At 38.4% G+C, this 18,852-nt stretch overlaps 1 protein-coding gene across 1 annotated transcript in view; it reads left to right on the top strand.

Moving 5' to 3' along the window:
- Positions 1-17,147, top strand: part of cep192 (centrosomal protein 192) — a 41,214-nt gene extending 24,067 nt beyond the window's left edge. Inside the window, exons 38-52 of the mRNA XM_042489347.1 lie at positions 183-304; positions 1,773-1,882; positions 2,236-2,398; positions 2,725-2,815; positions 3,001-3,079; positions 3,246-3,369; positions 3,626-3,731; positions 3,823-4,051; positions 5,506-5,582; positions 5,891-5,986; positions 8,535-8,654; positions 9,853-9,965; positions 11,892-12,018; positions 13,233-13,291; positions 14,595-17,147. Of these exons, the coding sequence (XP_042345281.1) occupies positions 183-304; positions 1,773-1,882; positions 2,236-2,398; positions 2,725-2,815; positions 3,001-3,079; positions 3,246-3,369; positions 3,626-3,731; positions 3,823-4,051; positions 5,506-5,582; positions 5,891-5,986; positions 8,535-8,654; positions 9,853-9,965; positions 11,892-12,018; positions 13,233-13,291; positions 14,595-14,727 (1,749 nt within the window). The 3' untranslated portion in view covers positions 14,728-17,147. The remainder of the gene's footprint in view (positions 1-182; positions 305-1,772; positions 1,883-2,235; positions 2,399-2,724; positions 2,816-3,000; positions 3,080-3,245; positions 3,370-3,625; positions 3,732-3,822; positions 4,052-5,505; positions 5,583-5,890; positions 5,987-8,534; positions 8,655-9,852; positions 9,966-11,891; positions 12,019-13,232; positions 13,292-14,594) is intronic.
- Positions 17,148-18,852: the final 1,705 nt, after the last annotated feature.

Raw genomic sequence — 18,852 nt, 5'->3', positions numbered from 1 at the left:
AATTAATGGTTATAAAAATACAACAAATTATACAACAATTGAAGGTAAATAAAGGCTGCCATTAGTTTATTCTTATAGCTTTACTTGGTATTTTTCTTTATCAGATATCTTATTCCTCTTGCTACCTATCGTGCATATGCTGGACCATGGATATTGTTACTAATATTTGTGTGTGTTTTCAGGTTATCACTGTGCTGATGAAGTCCACCCAAAGAGAACAGGCCTTGTGTCAGTCAGACAATGCACTGCTGGCCACTGTCTGTCTATTTTGTGGAGATGAAGTCTCTAGGCAGCAGTATAGGAGGTGAGACTTTCCAAAATTTAGTATGCTATTTAAGTAGTGATGTTGGTATGTATGAGAGTTAAAAGGGGGTAGCAGGGCTCTGGGACTATGGCCAAAATGGTAATCATGATTACTGTTATCAATATTGAGATCCCAGTTATTTATCACAGTTATTCACTGGTTTTGAGGGAAAAAAATATTTTTATTGCATATTGACTTTTATACAAACAGACCACTGCTCACACTTCCATGTTTTGCTACATTTCTGCTAATGTACAAATGTTTGCATTAAAATAAGACTTGGCCTTAATCACAGTGCATGCCTTAGACACAAAATATAAATAAAGTTGTACTAAAACTTTTTACCCAAAATTAAATCAACAGAGCACTGGCTTTGCTTTCACATTTTGTTTTATTTTTGCTAACTATCAAATCTTTGCTTCAAAATAAGACCTAAAACCACTGATTTCAGTGAGACTCCTAGAAGCAGGAGAACAGCGTCATTGTAATGATGTCTGAGTTTATGTCGGACAAGAACGGGGCGATGTTGTTCTTGGCTTGCAGTTTGTAGTGTTTCTTCAGGTGGTTGAATAAGTTACTTATGTTGCTCTTTATTGTCGATTTGTTCTTGCTTAATATCACTTGCCCTAAATCCAGAATTCTTCCAAACAGTGGATGATGGTCTGTTTCGAGGGAGCTCTTCACCTTCTGCTCCAGACATTTGATTTTTGTTTTTCCTGTCTGCTCTTCTACTCTGGACTGCAGCCACAACATTCAGGAAAGTCTTTTACAGGTTGCTGCAGGCTGCGCACGCAGCCGCATAGCTGCTGCCATGGCTTTTCGTTAAGGAAGTGCTTGATTTAAAGTGCAGCAAATTTTTCCATGAGTGAAGCACGCATTTTCAAGGTCAATATCACAGTCAATCATGTTCATTTATTGAACCAACAGAGCCCAAACCGTGATTCTAATTAATATTTCAGGAGCTGTGCAACCCTCGTGCATTGCTAATATTAAATCTGAACTTTCTTAAGGAAAAGTTTAATACCAAGCTGTGATGTAAGAACGTTTCCCTTGTATTGTACCAGTTTCTCTTTGCCTCAGCATGTTCTGTGCAGTCATGGCACATGTAAATTAACCTCACTGCTTTGTAAAGTTTTTGTTTCATTACAAAGCTATATGCACTTGTAAAGTGATTTTACTGATGCATACCATAAGAATAATGCAGGAAAACTGTTGACATTTATAATACCAGCAATTTCTTTATTTTCTTACTTCCACAATAAGATCAAAAAGATAATTGTGTTTAGTCAGCATTATACACAAAGCAATATTTGTGTGATGCTCCTCCCTACAGATGATTTGTATGCGGGACTATAGATTTAGATACACATACATTGTTTTTGAATCTTTAAAAGAGGTGCAAGTATATAGATCCAATTCCATATGGCTGTGCTTTTTTGAGAAAGCTGTTTGTGTTTTGTCTTTTCAGATTGCTTCAGAGCAAACCAGAGGCTGTGCGCAAAGCTCTGTCTGAAAACAGTCTGCTGAAAAACATCAACTTCAATGAGAAGTTCCTGGGAGAAGAAATTGTTACAGAACGTAAGATGACATTATATTACAAGTAAAAAAAAAAAAACAAAAGCAGAGACAGAAAATCTGCTCAAATAGACCTTTTAGTAGATACTGTTGAAAGTAATAATCGTTAGTGTTTTCACATTTCACTTTGCTACTCTATAGCTGACTGATAGTGATTTTTGTACCCTGTAGTCAGTTCATCAAAGCTTCTTTGTGTGATGTTCTGTTCACTGAGGTGTTTAAAAAAAAAAAAAAAAAAAAAACAATTATAAAGGTACAAATAAAATAATAAAAACAGCAGATTGAATTTAAAAAGGTTATTGGAATACATGTCTAAAATATTGGTGGCCTTCTCTAATGATTTACCTTTTCTGTAGCTTACGATCTGCCCCAACGGCCAAATGAAGCTCAAATCTTCTATGGAAACATGAGTAAGGTGGTGGTGTCATTGCTGGGAAGTACAAAGAGCACAGACTATGAGCAGAGTGACCACATGGAGCTGCTGCTGCCCTCTGCAAGACACACTTCAGAGACAGAAAGGTACTGTCAGAGTTATTTCTAACATACTGTAATATACAACAACAACGGATACAGTAAACACAAAAAGAAATTTAAAAAAAAAGATTGCTTAACAGTCAGCTTAACATTTATTAGCATTGTAATGCATTTCACATGAATCTAATCAGTTTGAAAATTGTGCATGGAAATGCATTAGTGTAAAATCTGCTTAATATAAGCACACACTGATTTGGGAAAAGCAATACTATCTGCCTATACTATTGATCCACATTGTTCATAGTGAACATGTTTAGTTGAAATACACCATGTAGGACAGAATGTACAGTTTAATGTTGTGTAATTCCCAGTGGTCTGGCAAACGGTAATGTGTCTCTGGACGTACTGCCGGTGAAAGGTCCCCAAGGTCCAGCACTGAGAGTAACGGAGCCCTCTTTAAAGGTACCATAAGCCCTCTGTAATGGACTTTATTGGTTTCTCGTGTTGAGTGATGATGACGCGAGGGTTGATTATTTTTGTGCTGTTTCTACTGGATGAGATGAAAACATTTGTTTCACTGTATTTGAAATTTTAAAAAAAATTATTCATATTCAATGCAGAATGTTTCTTTTTTTTTGTCCTCTCAGGCGTCAGAGCCATTACACAGACAGTCTGAGTCCTGGAGCATCCATCCAGAACAACTTGTCCTTGCAGCCCCCACCATCAGTGAGCAGAATCTAGATTTTAAAAGCAGATTATTATGTGAATTTTTATCACCTTAGCTTTGAATTTCACTACAGATTTTGAGTATGGTCGGTGAAGCGATTACCTTCAAAGCATAGTTGAATGACTCTGCAAAGGCACACATCTTTTGTTGTTTTTGTTTTTGAAGATGGTGCCGCCGCCACCAGTCAGGTTCAGATCCGGAACAACACATCCAGAGAGCTGAGCTTTGACTTGTCGTGGCCCGCTCACTGCCTCACCATCACCCCTCAGCATGGCGTTATCGAACCTCAGTAAGAATGCACTTGTTTGTTCATTAAATGCATTGATTATAGTAAAGTCAAAGCTTTTTGGTTATAAAAACCAACATAAGGTTTCTGGATGTCTTCTTGTTTATGTCTTGTTTCATTTGCATTTACTTGACAATTTAATTTTAGGTATATGCATGTAATAGTGCCAATGCAGGCCTTTCATATCTTCACTAAATTAACAGTTACAAGATGGTTAAGACCTAATGTGTGTCTTATTTCTTTATTAATGTCAAACAAGGTGCCACCTACAGATTTTGATCAGCCCCAACCCTTCACTAGCGACTAAATCTACCCTGCTGCCATGGAGTGGACAGATTTATGTCCAGTGTGACAGTCAACAGAAGGTATGGAACATTTAGAACAAGTCAATTATGAAATTTTGTGCTGTAAGAAATTAACAAGAGCTTAATGTGTGCATTTTGACCACTGGTTCAGTTTATTAAGGTCCAGATTCGAGGGGACTTGGCTCTGGATGTGTCCGCAGCCCCAGCAGACTCGACTCTGTCAGCCCTGCCTCCTCAGGCTGCCACCCCAGTGCTGCCTGTGGCCAGGCTCACCGCCAGGCCTTCGCTATCCCTGCAGACCCAGCAAGCACCTCAAGCTCTGTTGGAGATCAGCAACAAGACCATCATGTTCCCTATCACTCCATCAGGGGAAACATCAGGTAGGGAGGTAACACACCAGAGGACAGAGATCCCTCTGTTCAGCTAAATTCGGGATGTACAATACAGCAGTACTTTGTGGTCTGAGCAGCCTTATAGTGTTTGTTCATTACTTTTCAACCATGACCCGATTGTTCCGTGTTTTTGTGTCTGAGTGAATAATGACAACAACAACAACAGCAGCAGCGAAACAGGCTGCGTTGTAAGTAGGGCTGTACCGGACTCAAAATAATGTCAAATCAGGTTCTGCAGTTCAATACCAAAATTTGGCGCTTCTGGCTTGACAGCGGCACTCGTGTGATAAAGTAAACAAGCGAACAACGCATACAACAAATCGCAATTGTGCAACATTTTTTGCCGGCACAAAAAGAAAAAGAAAGAAAAAGCCAGAGACTTTATCATATTAACTTGCTGTGAGTGGTAAATTCACCACTTCTTCTCCTTATATTTAGGTCTCTGTCTCTCCCTCTGTGCTGTTGCCTACATGTCCACAGCTGATTGTACTAAAGAGTTGTGTAAGAGTCAAGAACACTCACTCTGCAACAAAATGTGGGAACCAAAATGCCCCCAGAAGTACAATGCATAGCACACTATCAAAAAAAAAAGGCAGCGATTAACATCCACAAAAGGGTTTGCTTTTGCCATTGACAGGCTCAGATTATTATTTCAAGTGCCTGATGAAATATAGCAAGGATCCCTACGGAGAAGTACCTTTTTTATTCACACTAACATCCTTTTAGATAACCAGAAACAGCCCCCAGATTGCTAGTGCCAATTCTGTTATTTAAATAACTGTATTTTTATCCTCGTGAAACACTACAGAAACAAAATAAAACTCACTAAAACCTTCTTGGTTCATTTTCTTACTGTACCAACTTTGGTTAGGTTGAAATAACCCCGTAATTCATCTAGTTAGATGCTAAAATTTTCTAGCTTTTTACATGCTAAAACATGCTTGTTTTAGTGTAGTCTGATGGAATTGGGGATGGTGTTTCAGGGCTGTTTCTGGTTAAACAAAAAGGATCTTTCTCTAAAATCTGAGCCGATCAGTGGCAAAAACACTTTTGGTGGTCGAAAATTTTCGGTACACAATTGCCCATTAACTTTACACTGCAGCCTGCTTTGTGGCTGCTGGATGAGGCACTCTCACTCAATTCTGGACCAATTTCAGAAATTGCCAGAAAGTCACTTATACACAAAAAAATGAGAAAATTGGTTTCCAGATGGAAACTCGCAAAGGTACCCTTTTAAAAGATTATTCAAAAAACCTGATAATGTTTCAGAAAAAATCTTTTCATCGTAAGACTGATGTAGTTTTAAGTCTTAAACTCTCTAGGCAGCACATTGTGTGTGTGTGTGTGTGTGTGTGTGTGTGTGTGTGTGTGTGTGTCTATATGTACATATATACATATATATTCCTGTGGGAGACTAAAACTCTGTTGCTCCTCTACTTCAGAGGCCCAGCTGGAGGTGCAGAATGGGGAAGTGGAAGTGAGGTGGTACCTGTCATCATTTGCTCCTCCATATGTCAAGGTGCTTTTTTTCTTATATATTTTTTTTTATTATTATCTCTTTCTTCTGTCAACTCTTTCATTCTGTTGACTGTTGTTCTTTTTATATTCCTCTTGGGAATCAAATGCTTTTGTTTTAAAGTTCCTCTAAAGTTTTTCTCTTAGTTTCTCACTCTGTAAATTAAATTCTTCTGTCTCATGACTAGCAATGATTTTATTCTGTAGGGTCACATTCAGAGTGTTTTTGATTTAATCTTGTTTTGTGTTGTTACTGGCCGTTGAGTGACAGCAGTGACTCAGGTCAAGCTTTGGTCCCTTCTCTCTCCTCAGGGGGTTGACAACACTGGAGATGTTTACCGGGCCACTTACACTGCGTTTAGATGTGCCAGGGTCTCGGGCACTCTGGGAGCCCAGGAGAAGATGCAGGTAGGCTCTAACATCCCACTACAGTAGAAGTAAAAGTAATATTTAGAGCAAGTTGTAGTAATGGGATTTGACAAGACTTAGTACATATGGGGGTCGCCAGCAGCTCTGTTGGTAAAGCTGGCGCCCCATGTACAAAGGCTAAGTCCTCGCCGCAGTGGCCGCAGTTTCGATTCTGGCCCCAATCCTTTGCTGCGTGTCATCCCCTCTCTCTCCCAATTTCACACTTAAGCTGTCCTATCAGAATTATGGCGAAATCCAAAACAAACTTTAAAAGATTTACTGCATATATATTGGGTTACTGGGAAAAGAATCTTGTAATACTGGCCATCCTTGGCTGAGAAGGACCAACACTAACTCATGGTCCATTGATGAGGTTATGCTTGGACTAATGGTTCAAAAAAAAGAATTCTGTGTTTTTACACAATTTTCAGGGCATGTATGGTTAAAAATAGTGCTTTTTGCAGATAGATGGTCACTTTTTTCATGCCTCCGTGCTGGTGATAGCTGAGGCCAGAGGCGAAATGTTTTCGGGTTGTCACATCTGTACTTCTGGCACATTCTTGTGAACGTGATATCTGAAGAATGTGGTGAAATTCTACTGATTCGAGACAAACACTTACAAGGACTCAAAAATGATTTCTTTGGAATTTGTTGTACAAAGGTCAAGGTCACTTTACCTTTATCTGTCTTATTTTTATGAATGCAATATCTGAAGATGGCCTCAAGGTAGTTTCCTCAAATTTGGAACAAATGTCCACTTGGACTCAAGAATGAACTGGTTACAATCTGTTGGTCAAAGGTCAAGGTCACAGTGACCTCAAAAATATTTTTTGGGCCATAATTCTAGAACCGTGGGTACCCACCTTTAAATTGTGATTGTACAGATCTATTGTGCTGCCAGGGGGAAGATGAAAAGCATCCATGTTTTCACAGACTTGGATGTAAACTGTAAATGAAATTTGATGAGTGCATGGAGGCGTACAACCGCAGGGTGGTATATCTAGTTTTTATAGTTATAATGTTTTTTTGACAGCTGTTGGTCCAACCTCTGTAGCAAAAAATAAGCTTTTTTTTTGTTAAAAGCTTCTATATTGCTCATATTGATACATTTTTACAGTTTGTGTTTTATAGCTGAATAAAACAAACAAACATGCTTAATTTTATAGCCTGGATCACTTTACAAGTAAAAGACTTTAAGTATTCCTTATCTTTTAATTAAGGCCTTGGGAATGATAAAACTGCATGTTCAGTTTAATTATTCCCCTTTGCTATCTTCTCTTTTTAATATTTTTGTTGCATCTAGCTGAATCCCATTACTTTTTCAATCACAATTTTGTGATAAAAAACAATATTATCTCAATGTACTGTAAAGCCTTGATTTGCTTGGGACACCATCAAACATAGTCCCTTTTAACAACCTTTTTATCTGCCATGGAAGGAAAAGCACAGGTACAGCAATAACATTAATGCTTCTTTTTCATTCAGGTGTTGCAGTCAGCATGCTACGGTGTCGGTTGAAATTATACCAGGGAAACTTTTTAAAAACGGAAGAGTCATGATATCAGTGACAGCATTCAGAATTTGCATTGCTACCAGACTTTGGTGACTCTTCCTTTGAAGTTAATGGACTGGGAATGGAAAGTCCCACTTGTTTTGTCTTCTACACTTACACAAGGATTATTTCTTCCTAACATTAAGAGTGTTATCTCCTAATTAATGTAGGACGTCCCGAAGGAGATGCAGCCAGCAATGTTGGCTAAACAAAGTGCAAATGCATTTCAGTTTCTTAGTTCATTGATGAGCTGGCTAATGTTAGCCCCTCCTGAATATTAAATATAAACAAGCTGAATGCCAGTTAGTTATTGATAAATACATGTACAGAAATACCTGCTGTTAGGAGAAAAATTGATTTGCACAAATGTCTGTCCACGCATCACGCAAGGATTTAATGACCTTTCCCTCTTTTATAGTTTCTGTGAACAATACAGGATCTTGGAAGTGATACATCTGAATAGAATGCAGTCATTACTGTAACAGGCAACTTTACATGTTAACTGTGAGAAAGTCTGTAGAACTGAGCCTCTGGTGTTTTCTCCCAGAGGAACAGAACTACAGCAAATCCAGTGTTGTCTGTGGACACTACCTATGGAAACTATACAGCACCTTGTTGAACTAATGCCTCAAGAAATTCAGGCAAAACAGCGTTGACCCTGTACACAGGCTTTGTTGTGGAAAAAATACTGCTGTGAAACTTAATCTTTCAGTCTTTTTCTAAACTAGTCTATCCATGACCATTTAAGTCACTGTTTTTGGTTATTAAGTTAACTTATCAACTTAATTCTTTTCAAACATTTTGTTGGTTGATTGATTTTATGTGCTAAGCTGTACTTTCTGTATATCCACTTGAAAACTTTGCAGCAGTTAAACTATTTTGAGTCATGAGGCAATTGACGATTTTGATTTTCTCAGAGGTAGCCTCCAAGAACATGAGTGGGTAGGGTTAAATCAATTCACACTGTTTCCTCTAATGTTTTTCTTGCTCTCTCAGGTGCCTATTACTTTCCTGCCCAGGGACAGAGGAGACTATGCCCAGTTTTGGGACTTGGAGTGCCACCCAGTGTCTGAGCCCCAGCACAAAACCAGAATCCGCTTCCAACTCTGTGGCACTGTGAGGATTTATTTATTAATTTTGTGTTCAGTTTAAACACTACACTATATAGTGCAAATGTGCTTTTGTAAATGAGTTATACTTGAAAAGATAATGTTCACTTAATGTTACAGGTTTACTTTTCCTTAGGATACAGTTATTATGAAAACCAATTCAAAAAGAAATACACTCAAGGCTTTATCTTTTTTTATTTATTTATTTTTCATTGTCAATGCCTTTTACTCATATACCATAACTGATTAGCCAAGGAGACACTTCAATTGCACGTTTTGTTATAGTGTCATCACTGTTTTCTAATTTGCTCTGCTTAATGGTGCTATATCTAAACGTAATGAAGTATATCCCTTGTGCTTTTGCAGTGTTGAACAGTTCTCTCCCATTATTAAATCAGAAACAAATGTCTGAATCTACATTAGAGTTTTATCTACCGTGTTTATCAGACCTTGCGTACAACAAACAGTGCTTCATTCACAAATTAACTTGTTTCACTCTCAGACCAAACCATGTGCACATGACAATTGCTCACAATGGAAAATGCTCACTTTAAAGCGTTAGATGTGTCATTACCGTAATCAGTTTAAAGAGTAAAAACACTATGTGTGCTGCTGTAGTACCCTGACTCTGGCTTTGTAGTGTTAGTGACAGAATTAACAAATGAGAAAAGTGGGTTGTGGGATGGTAAGGAGAGCCACCCTGCTGAGATGAGCCTGCAGGCTTCGTGTGTGTGCCGCTTTAATGTGAAGTGTTGTGACAGACCCAGTTAACTTAAGAGCATACATACACAGCAAGTGGGATGTCAGATAGATGGCTCCACGTAAGTAGGTTAAGTGGCTGTGATGGTAGGGCTTTTGTTGTTGTTGCATTATTTCTTAGATAAAGTGTTAAAGTGGAGTGCTAAATCCTGCAGTGGTGTTAAATGCTAATCTGAGACTCCAGTTTGCAAGACTTTGATTTGGAAAACTACCTGACAGTCTGATGTTGAGCTAAATATGTTTTTCACATTTAGTTTTTTTTTTATCATGTCTGCACATGATTAGTAGCAGATTAAGTGAAGAAAAGATATTAGAGGGTATTTATTCTAAGTTTAGTTACACTAACCAGCTTGTTTTGAATTAGTACGGAGATGACAGGTGGCTTTTTCTTTTTATTCTTTACACTTGTCAGCCAAGATCCTAAAGTTTTGTCTGTGTGTCTAAAGGGCATTACATCTGGACCAGTAGAAGGAACACAGGAAGGAGACTGCTCTCTGGTGAAGACAGAGGCCACAGTCAAAACCAGGAAGAGAGCTGATGCCTCAGCAGGCAAAACCAGGTAAGACCTAAAACTTAATCATATTACCCTCATCAGGATCTCTGTAGTAAAACACATTAGCCAGTGAAGTAAATGTAAGAATAATTGTGAAATGATTGAAGACACTGCCCATGAACCGCAATGTCTTGCCGAGATATTGTTGCCTGTCATTCACCATAATTTTTTTACCCTTTGTTTCCTATCAACTCTCCACTGGGTCAGGCATAATGATGCCCCAGAATATGAAAAGCTCAATTTGTTAGATACTCAGTATACATGAAAAAAAATGTATGGTTATTAGTGTTTGGCTGGTGTGAAAATTTTCAAACTGCTTTGATATTAAGCCAAACAGCGGAACAAACTTATTTACCAAATTTTACCTGGGGTTCTACATGATTCAGCAGTCAATTCTAAGTGGAATATAATTACACTGTTTCCCCAACAGAAAGTGAGTGTCTAACTATCACGTATTATAGTAAACACAAGAGCTGTGTGTCCAAACTGATTCCATTAAATATGCACCCCTGTCACTTAATGTAAACAAACCACGGAGCTATCAGCTGTGCGCTTGAGATCAGACTGGAAACTTAAACCATTAAAAGATGGCTGAGTAGCCCACTTACTATATTTCGACAATGTAATTACTTTTAAAACTTTACTTCTAAAAAGCCGAAAACACAGATTTTATATTTTGATATTTATTGGAAATTCTATATAAAATAGCAATCAGAAAGTAACATTAGCCTTGTTTTCCAACAGCGGCCATTTGCCTCATCAGAAATTTTCAGCTTCTTGGCGATCTCCCTCCAGTCAGCTGGCCATGTATTTCGGTTTTTGTAGTAAGAAAAGGAAGTTTTGTATAAATAAATCCACTCATTTCAACTCCATACATCAGCTGGTCCTCTTCAACTGCAGGGCTTTCAAAGCGAGCTACAGTAATAATTAGAAACAAGGTGTCTTATGAAAGTTCAGCTCACTACAGCGTTTGCATCCAGTAAGGAAAGCACTTTTGTCAGCTTTAAATCCAAAATTTTGTCGTTGTAGTGCAATTTTTGTACTTTTGAGGACAATAACTCCATGTCCTAAACTCTACCCCCACTACTGAAATTTGATCTCTCTCATTTTTGACACCAGCTGCCTCCGCTTGGTAGTTAATTAAAACACAACCTGTATGACCCCATTTTCTTCATTAGTAAGATTACAAACATGATACTATATTGTTATTACTTAAGCTAATTTAACTTGGGTTTAGTGCTGTGGTAGGCCACTTTTAAAATTGCCAGAATGTGACGTCATGACACAAATGCTGTTTCGCCTGGTTTGCATAAATCAGACCTGTTTAAGCCAGTACACTGGACCAGACAGGGAAAACCAGAAATTGATCCAAACTAATTGTTATGGAATTGTGCACATAGGTAAGCTTAGTTTTAATGGGGAGAAAGATTCCAGCATTCATTGCTCAATATACTGTATCTGTCATTCATGTTTTGATTTATAAAATGACTGAGTTATGACTGAGTTTAACGTAGTGCAGGTTATGTTTGAGAGTAGTGGTGTTATCTTCAGGTGCTGAAAGTGTTACGATGGTTATGCTTTCTGTTTAAGAGACAAAAAAAATGGAGTCTGCACACTAGACTACGCTCCCATCAATATTTAATTAAACTGAATTACCACCAAGGTAATTTTAAGCTACATGTTCATCAGACAAAAGTACAATGCAGACACTTGACACACATTGTACTTTTGTCTGATGAAGAGCATGTAGCTTGAAACATCACCTCAGTGGTAATTTAATATTCACGGGAGCATAATCTAGACTTTGTTTTTTCTTCTTTGTATTATTTCTGGTCCAGCACCTTGTTTTTTGTCATCTTGATGTACATACTTTCGAAAACTTTTTGTATGTTTTCTATTTAAACATGCACAGTTTTTTTTTGTATTTCTCAGTCAGGAGGAGGCTGTGTGGAGGGGAGTGTATTCTCCTCAGGATCTCTACACCTTCCCAGACACTCGAGTGGGCGAGTCCAGCACTCTGAAGGTCAACATCCGCAACAACTCATCCAGCACGCATGAGGTGAGGCATGCCTGATTCTCATGAAGACATAGGATGGAGAAAAAAATCTTACTCACTGCCTCAGAAGCTGAAATACAATATACATATGTAGTGCTATCTATTCCAAAGATAAGCTGTCAGTTTTAGAGCAATGGGCTCTTAAAAAGATGCTTTTAAAATATGTGTCTTCTGTTTTTGTTTTATTTTTGTTTTCTGGAGAGGAGACATTATCTCAGACAAACAGAGGCAGAAAGTTAGTGACTTGGATATTTTTAAACCTAGACCTGATTTTCAATGTTTCTGTCTAAATAACTAACAGAAACTTAATAGGGAAATTTTTGAAATTGTTCCAGTACCGATCTTGACCATAGCTGTGTAGCAAACAGGCTGTTATGTAACCACTCAGAGCATTTGTGCGCAATAAACTTAAGTCCACTGAAAGTGTTTGTTTTTGCCACTGACAGGCTCAGATTTTAATTCTAAGTGTTTGACAACATTATTGAAACGATCCCCACAGAGATAGAATTTTTTATTGAACCAGAAACAACCCCTGAAAATCACCAGACTTCATTTAAATCAACAGTAATTTAAGCATAAATAGAGCCAGTATATTTTCACCTCTAATTGTTTGAATGAAGGGTTTATGTAATCCAAAACAGAATTGGTGATTGTTGAAACAGCTGAAAGAGGAATCAAGATGACTTTTGTGAGGTTTTTTTTTGTTCAATGATAAAATTGTGGTTTCCTTAAATGTAGTCTAGTGGGTTTAGTGATAGCAATGTTAGGGCTGTTGCTAGTTAAACAGGACAAAGGATCTTACTATTTAACATAAAGGTCTGTCTCTGAAGGGATGCTCTCCTTAATGTTGTCAGAAACAGAATAATATTCTGAGTCTGTCAGTTGCAACAACAAGCACTTTCAGTGGAGGTAAATTGATGGTACTCAATGCCCTGAGTGGTTACATTGCAGCCTGTTTTGTCAGTGCTGGTTGCAGGTCTCTAGATTTGTCATTAGTCACTTTGACACAAAAAAACATAGGAAAATATGGTCCAGTCTGAAAAATACCAAAGTTACCCTTTCGTTAATAGTACTGATACTAGCTCACATTGTGTACACTGTCACTTTATATTGCTAATACAAAGAGCATGCCTGTAAACGTAATAACCCCTAACAATTGTTGTTGTGCTTTGCATGGATTTGATATTTGATGTGTGGCTTCTCTAATTGACTTGCAGCTGAAATTTGTAAACCCTATGGAGCCCTTCCACATCAAGCATTCCAAATATTCCCTGAGGTGAGTCCAATGGTTATTACCACTGACAGAAACTCTGCACTGTTGATAGTAGCTGGGGGACACATTGGGAATCAGACGTTTAAATTTTATTTTAATGAATAGTGCTTACCTCTGTTTGTTGTTACTGCACTTCCATTTTAGGGGATAGTTCTATATAGATTGCTGTCATGTTTAGTCAAAAACCATAAAAGACATTCTCTGTGATGTAACTTAGACTCTGTATAATGTTATTTTCCCACTGCAAATGCTCACTGTGGGAGGTCCTGTGAGATGTTGGGACCTGGAGGATGATGTAACTATATACGGTACACACTTGAGGCCTCGAAAAGTACCGATGTTTTGCCTAACTAAGGCCTTTGGGAAGGGTTGCCATGCCACAGGTACCAGCTGTGCTCTGCTGATGTGGGACTGTGTTCAGAACAGGCACAACACATGTTATGTATTATTGAAATAAGAAAAAGTATGTAAAAATGTTTTAAAAAAACACATATTGACCTTTATTTATGTCCTCAACATAAATAAAGCGTTGTCAGACATACCACTGTAAGTCATGACTTTTTAAAATTTCCAATGTTGCCATGTGTTGCAGCAACCTGAACCAGACCCACAGTAGGGCTGATGTGAGCACCGCTGTATGTGGATTTGTGTTAGCCTTGTGGTGACTCCAGCATGTTGTGGCTCTTGTCATGTACTCCCATTTCCACCACATCCACACTGAACGTAATGTTCCCCTGCTGCCTCATTTATTGTCTGTGTGCCATGACATTTTGAGTGTGGGAGTTTTCCTTTTTGAACTTGTTTTTTTAAGCTATTTTTGCCATTCAAAGAATGAAGGACCACTGTACATACAATATGAATATTCATACATATATTTACACATGTATTTTGTGGGATATTATTTATTTACTTATTGGCATGCATTTTTAAACATATTGTTCACGTGATTGGTCACCTGACTGTTCACAAATGTATTTCTGATGAAGAGCTGTGTTGCTCGAAACATCACTTTGGGGCATTTAGTATGTAATAACTGGAGCCTTGCAGTGTGCAAGCCATTTTTTGCCTTTGTTCTATTGGTTTAGCACCTGCTCCAAGTTTTGAGAGAATGTGCGTTCATACTTTTGCTTTTTTTTGCCATTCAGTCATGTTTCATAAAGTGCAATCCTTTGTACTTACTTTTATGTGAAAATGCATGCATATGAGCTGCTGCAGGTGTTACATAGTCATGCTCAACATTTTAAATTAAAATAATTGTCATTTATCTACCCATTAACTGTTATTTTTTTTCTTCCCCACCTGTTAGATCCCAGCACTATCTGAAGCTACCCGTCCAGTTCAAGCCCAGTACTGCAGGCAGACACGCTGGCTTGCTGCTCATCCAGTCAGAAACAAGTGGAAGTCTTGTTATTCAGCTGACCGGTGAGGCATTGCCTTGAATCTACCATCCTACGCCACCTCCTCATGCTGGCTGGCTGGCTTTGGGTGGATGCTCTTCCCTGTAACTGTTCGTCACGGGACAGACGAGAGGAGCAGAGACGAGAAGGCAAAAATGCTACAAATCAAATAAAAGCAACCGCAGACTTAAATCCTTCCTCGTCATCATATAATTAGAGACATGTAGCTGATTAAGTGGAGACGAGTGAGACTTTACAGCCAACACAGCCGCGTCTGCCTCTGGATGTGGCACAGGTGTCCTCAGCTGGCCCATGAAAAAATGATTGTGCTTGTTTGTGCCTGAAGCAGAATGATTTGGTCTGACAGGCTCACAATTAGTCTGCAGCACTCTGACATTTCACAGAGCTAATGATTTTTGTCACTTCACTCTGGATCTGGTATTTGCCTTATCCCTGAGTCATGTCACAAGGCAGCATTGTTGTTGCCATGGCCCCTGTCAGACAGTACCAGTCCGAGGGATACGGTTGGGATTACTTTGAGTCGGTCACACGGGAATGCCATTGTGTCTTGTTCGGTAACATGGCTGTGGGGATTTTTTTTTTTATTGTTTTTGGAAAAGTCAAACCATGTTTTGTTTTGTTTTTTTGCCATGTTACACATTAAGAATCTAAAAATGAGGGCATTGTTTTGTCTCAAACCAGATGTCTTTTAGATTGTGATTGTAACAAGACTACAGGAGATTTAATGTAATTGCTCAGAAATTTTGAAGTTGGGTACTTATTCATAGACAGTACATTACATATAGTAGACGTCAGTCAGCGTGCCCGCAATTTGGAAAGGCAAGCAGTCAGCAACAAAATGGATCTAAAAAAGCCACCTAAAAAAAGCAAATACTAGTTTTTAGGCCTCACCGGAATATCAGAGCAATTTTCAAAGGGAAAATGAAGCCATTATATCACTCTCTTCAAAGCCAGACTCCACTGAGAAAAACAGTATTTTAACATCGCTGAAAACAGGAGCTGCTGATCTGCCGCTGTCTCAGTTAGTTAGTTTGTGCAATCTTGAGATTTTGGCGTTGAAAATGGTTCATTTGGAATCGCTAAAGTCACAGAATAACAAACCAACTAACTGATAGAGGCAGCGGTAGACCAGAAGGTCCTGTGTTCAGCAGGTTAAAATGACTTTTTTCCAGTGGAGTCTGGTGTTTTTTTTAAAACCTTTTTGTATGAGAATAACATAGCGATAAGATAATAGAAAACAACTTGTTTTAGGATTTGTCATAGAATAACTATATAATTACTAACCTATTCCCCCATCCCCCTAATTATGGTGCATCTCAGCCTTTAGGAAAATAATAATAATGATGATAAAAATAACAAAAACAATGAAGTCTGGTGGCTTTTATGACAGCATGGATGGGGAAGTGAGGCCATAAAGTACTTCACCATCAGAATGGGCTGTTTGATGGAATAGTAAAGTAGAAAATATTCTAAATTACATTTACACTGATATTTTTTTTTATTTTTTTTTGGAGATGGGAATTTTTTATGCAGCTACAATAAGTTTTGTTGCTGACCCCAATCCTCAGCAGTGCATTACTGATTTTTAGTATTAAGATTCCAGCCTGCTTCTCCAAACTGGGGGATGTGCTGACTGACATGTGATACACCGACTATGGCAAAGTACCTCATACAACTCCACTACAAAAAATCCAAACGTATCTCATTTTCAAATTTAAGTCTACATTTCATAAAATTTTCCTCGTCTTCTGTGCTGGTGTGGTTTCTATGGAAATGGCTCATCATCGTGCAGAGCCCACCTGCACAGCGGTCTTTGTCATCACCACGTGTCGACTTCCCAGCAACCTCCGAGACTCGTTCCAAACGGTCCAGATGTACTTAATTTAGTCATGATCAGTGCAGCTCACAGCAACATTAGGATGCTTAATGATTGTTATTACATGCTAAAAGAGTTTCCTCTGGTGGGGCTTTTGTTCGGCAGCTTGCCAGGCCTGCTTAGTATGGTTACCATGGCAAAACCAGTGTTAATCACCGCTCCCAGTCACAGAAAATTAGCTCCCCTTTTCCTCTTTTGGCTCTGGGGCAAATGGCCAAAAATTGCTTTGGGGTGGGGGGTATTGGATTCACATTGGTAATCTGTTTTGGGACTGGAATGGCATGGGAGGGAAATGAATGTAAGCTTCATCAAGGATGCATTGTTAACCTGTTAGATGCCACACATTGTGTCAACACTTTTGGAAATGAGAAACACTAGAAATGAGCATTATTTCCTGCCAGTAGAGCGAGTTTTAATATGAAGGCAGTATGTTGTCACGGGCTGCTTTTAACATGCCCAGACCGCTATTCTGACAGATTTTGTTTTACAATTTGCACATGCTTTAAATAGTATATAATGTAATATATTGTTTGTACACATTCTGAATAAAGTTTTGTGATAAATAGCTTTGCTCTATTTTTTAATTTCACATCATTTTGCTGTCTGAGGAGGAGTTATTGGGGAAAAAAAATATTTATGAAAGAATTAAAAAACATGGTTTACAAGTACCTTTGTATTTATTTCCCTCACTGTTTCCCCATCATAGTTGTCAGGACTGTAGTGGTAGTTAAAATCAGGCTTTAAAAAATATACATTGATATTATTTTCTACTCTCATTGAGTGAATGTTTTAACCAACATCAGCCCTACTCATAAAGACCAATTATTCACTTTTTTGTTTTTTTTAGAATTTCAGTCCTTTAGATGCAAGGTTTTTGTCGTGATGCTACTGTGTTTTAAGATGAAACAATATTTATTTTTTCAATATACTACATGCTAAGTAAATTTTTTTATTAGCCTGAGGGTTGGGTTAGGGCCTAACCCTGACGTCTTCAGGAGCGAGAGTAAAGAGTAAATCTTTGAAACCTGGTGCAACATCACTTTTCTTGTGTTGCCTGCTGATGCCTTTCACAAGTATTTAAACCTCTGAAGCATGATGTTGCAATGTTCTTGAGAACATGACAAAAAAAGCAAGAGAAAATCTCTACTGAAAAAAAATACATACATAAGACATACAGACATAATTATCATAATTATATATTTAAAATTATGTTTCTTTTTTAAGCCCCTTTTCCATGTCATTTCCTTTTTCTCTTGTTGGGCTTTTAAAAAATATATATTATTAATTGATTTATTTATAATTACTAATTTCTTGCTATTTTTTTCTGTCCTTTCATTGCTCTTTCAACCATGTTTTTGAAAAAAAAATCAAGTCAGTGTACTCAGATTATAAAGAGCAAAGGGATATGTTTATGCATGTGTTTGTATGTGTGATCAGAGATTGTCTTCTGAATTAAATTAAATTTTTTTATCTTATTTTTAAAAAATGTTTTGCAGCTTCCTGAAATTCTTGTATTTTATGGTAGTGTAGTTTTGGTGCCCCTTTGAAGCATCTTGTTCTGAAAGGCATCAAATAAATTAAGTTTAGTTGCGCAGTTCCATAGTAACATGTACCTTACTAAGGTGCCTTTGAACAGATAAGTAGAGAATCACCTTTATAAAATGTTCACTGAACTGCTTCTATCACTGGAGCTCCTGCTGCATATTCGATTCTGACCTGTGACCTGGGAAATAATGAGGTGTCACGCTTAAAGCCCAGCCGGCTGCAGTTTGCACTGTGACCTGCAGGTGTCGCCAAAGCCTCATGTAGCGCGCGCCTGTCAGCAGCATGTACAGTACAGTAGGGCAGCTGAGCTTTATTTTGCTTCCCAGACTGGAAACCACTGTAGTGCAGTTGGACTTGACGTCTAGCAACACAACATCACAGACTTTAAGCAAGAGAGACACGGCGACTTAGCACGTTAGCGACTGCATTTCCAGGTAGGAAGCCTGCGACATTTTCCAAGTTATTCCTGCGTATGGTGTGTTTTTTAAAATGCATAATGTTGTAGTCGTAGGCGGCTGGAGGAATGTTCTGGTTAAGCTAGCTGCTGTGGCTAAGCGCTAGTCAGGCTGTCCGGTGTGGGGTCTGACTTTGGGCCAGACGGTTGAAGTTGCTGTTTAGAGTTGGGGCTGCTTTCCAAGCTGCGCCAGACAGCACAGCTAAGCTAATACGGCTAAGTTAGCAGCAGAGCAGGCTAGCTCTGGCTCCCATCCATCCGCCGGGGCCAC

This window comes from Plectropomus leopardus, chromosome 7 (genome assembly GCF_008729295.1).
Source record: "Plectropomus leopardus isolate mb chromosome 7, YSFRI_Pleo_2.0, whole genome shotgun sequence".
In the NCBI taxonomy this organism is placed as follows: domain Eukaryota; kingdom Metazoa; phylum Chordata; class Actinopteri; order Perciformes; family Serranidae; genus Plectropomus; species Plectropomus leopardus.
The sequence above is the reverse complement of the archived record's forward strand: the minus strand, read 5'-3'. Positions and strand labels throughout refer to the sequence as shown.